This window comes from Rhea americana, unplaced genomic scaffold (assembly GCF_003343005.1).
Source record: "Rhea americana isolate MKP2758 unplaced genomic scaffold, rheAme1 scaffold_211, whole genome shotgun sequence".
NCBI lineage: Eukaryota > Metazoa > Chordata > Aves > Rheiformes > Rheidae > Rhea > Rhea americana.
This window is the reverse complement of record NW_028186269.1, coordinates 1,143,963-1,146,510: the sequence shown is the minus strand read 5'-3', so window position 1 is coordinate 1,146,510 and position 2,548 is coordinate 1,143,963. Positions and strand designations below refer to the sequence as shown.

The 2,548-nt window shown below is 44.4% G+C and overlaps 1 protein-coding gene across 1 annotated transcript; it reads left to right on the top strand.

Annotated features, from left to right (window-relative positions):
• Position 1: 1 nt before the first annotated feature.
• TTC32 (tetratricopeptide repeat domain 32) lies at positions 2 to 2,548 on the top strand (the record flags this gene model as incomplete). The annotated part of the gene is made up of 3 exons (XM_085304871.1): positions 2 to 93; positions 178 to 338; positions 1,472 to 2,548. Coding segments are annotated over 3 exons (381 nt in total), but the record flags the coding sequence as incomplete, so codon positions are not given.

Sequence of the window (2,548 nt, the reverse complement as noted above, 5' to 3'; positions counted from 1 at the left end):
GTTCGAGGCGCGGCGGTTGGCGGCGGCCGAGGAGCTCTACAGCCGCTTCATCGCCCGGCGCGCCGGCTCTGCCGCTGGCCGCGCCCCCGCGCGGTACGTTGCGGGGAGGGGGGGAGGGGCCGCGGGCGCGCGCGTAACGGCCGCCCTGAGGGTGGTCTGCCTCTGTCCCCTGCGCAGCGCCTGTCGCGACCTCGCCACGGCCCTCAACAACCGAGGACAGATCAAGTACTTTCGGGTGGACTTCGCCGCCGCCGTGGAGGACTACACGGCCGCTATCGAGAGCCAGCCCGACTTCGAGGTGCCCTACTACAACAGGGGCCTGGTGCTCTACCGGCTGGGTACGCGCCGCGCCGAAGGGGCGCCCGGCCCCGCGCCGAGCCGTCCGGGGCGGCTTGTCCGGGGCCTGGCTGACCCGGGGCAGGGCAGGGCGACCCGGGCCTGCGCCATGGGAGCCGAGCGGCTCTCCCTGACCCTTGTCACCCGTACTGGCACATGAGAGCAGGCTGCTCCTGTCTGCCCACCTGCTCTGGTATTGGGTCCTTCCTGGACTGTCGGCCGGGAGGGGCAAGGAAAAGGAAGGAGGCTTTTACAGAGCTGATTAGTAGCCGTGAGGGCTCTTCTATCCCCAAAGTTGTCTAAGGCTTGGAAGTAATTTTGCCGTTTTATAGAGGGAGGGATCTRCCTGGCACAGGCAGGCAAAGAAGTGATGGAATCGGAAAGATTTTTTTTCTCAAATCATTATGGGTTATTCAAGCTAGAGGTCTGCCCTGCTTGTGTAGTTAGATATCCCTGTTCGCAGTTATGCTTTTATGTAACTTGAAATGATATTTTTTGATAAGGGGAAAGATGCAGTTTAAATTTATTTTCTGGAAAATTTTCCATAAGACTAAAACTAGCAAATTCAAACATTGCCATTAAACCTAAGATAAGACATCCCTTAAGTAGGTGCAGTAGTAGTGAGCATAGTCATCTCAATTGCAGTGAGCTGCTAATCATCTTTGGGGAGTTTGATGCTCAAGTTTTGAATATACTATAAGGAGATGAGATTCCTGCCCCTTTGGCTGAAGCTAGGCTGTTGAATGGTCAAGATTAAGAAGTGGAGGGGCTAGAGAGAGACTACCTAGAAAGGAGCCTGACCAAGACCAGCAACTGGAAAGCAGCATACCTGCTTTCTATGTTTAAGGGAACCCTGCTCTTAGTTGCCATTAGTTGGCTCTTTCTACTGGAATAAGTTGCTGAATTCTGTCTTACGTCCCATTTTAAGTGCAAAAATGAGCACTCAGGCTCTTGCTCTATAGACATTCAACTGCCATTTGGACCTCTGCAGAAACCAGATACTATAGCTGGTCCAGTAAGTTCAGTGAATACTTTTTGTTAGTGAAAGAATTAGAAGTCATTCTTCAGTTGTGTTTTGTGAAATTGAGCAGTTACTGAAAAATAATTCTTTGTCTTGTCTTTTTTTTGGGGACAGGATGCTTTGATGAGGCCATGAAAGATTTCAGGAAAGTTTTAGAGTTAAACCCTCAGTTTGAAGATGCTGTGTTGAGTCTAAACCAAGCTATTCTTGATAAAGAAGAAAAACGAAAGAGAGCTTATTGACGATGCAGCTATTGGTGTAAAAATGTTTTGTTGAATACTTGCGTGATTTCTGGCATTGATAGATGAAACACGAGATCATTTGCATCTGTTATGCGCTACTGAAGAAACCTCATTCTTGGGTAAATAATTAAAAAACAATGTGTTATAATTACAAAAAAACCCTATTTGGAGTATCACCAGTGTTGAGCAAAAGCATAATGGTAGATTTCTGTAGGTCACTGGTCATTCTGTACAGTTAAAAGCTTGGTAGCAGTTAATGAAGCCTGTAGTCCTCTTACCACGGTTTCTGTACTTTTTCACAGGTTAATTTAAATAGTTTTTCATGGGAAAAATGTCTAAAACCAAATATATAGAACATGTAAGTACTTGAGTGTGGAGTTTTATAAAAGCACAGTCTTTCTGTATTAAGAAATACTAATAAAAAACAGGACTTTTTATGCAAAGCTATTTGTACTTTGCATGAGCAATACGATGTAAGAATTCAGTTATTTGGAAGTTCATTTACTTCTAAAACTAGTTTTGCATAGCATAAACAGATAAGAACTGAATGTGTCTTTTCTTTTGGTAATCCCATTGTAAGGGTATTGAGTGTTGCAGAGATGAATAAAATGAATCTCGTGATTATCTATGAAGAGCTTATGGTAGAGAATGCAGCTGAGCTATTCACAGTAGGAGTCTTGGCTTTCTCCTTTTACTGAAAAGATAAATTGCACAAAAATAAAATATGGAATCTATCTGATTCAGCTGGCTGTGAATACCCAAGTAGTCTTATTCCTTACATAATAGGAGAAACAGTTGCTGAAATCTAAAAACAGTGGATAAGAAACACCAGGGTATTGTTCATGGGAATAAAAAGTTCTACTAAAAGAAATGCTTTTTGATTGCCTGTGTGAGCCTTAGGATGTACATATTTTTTTATAAATTATGYTAATAAAAATTCTCCTTCTTA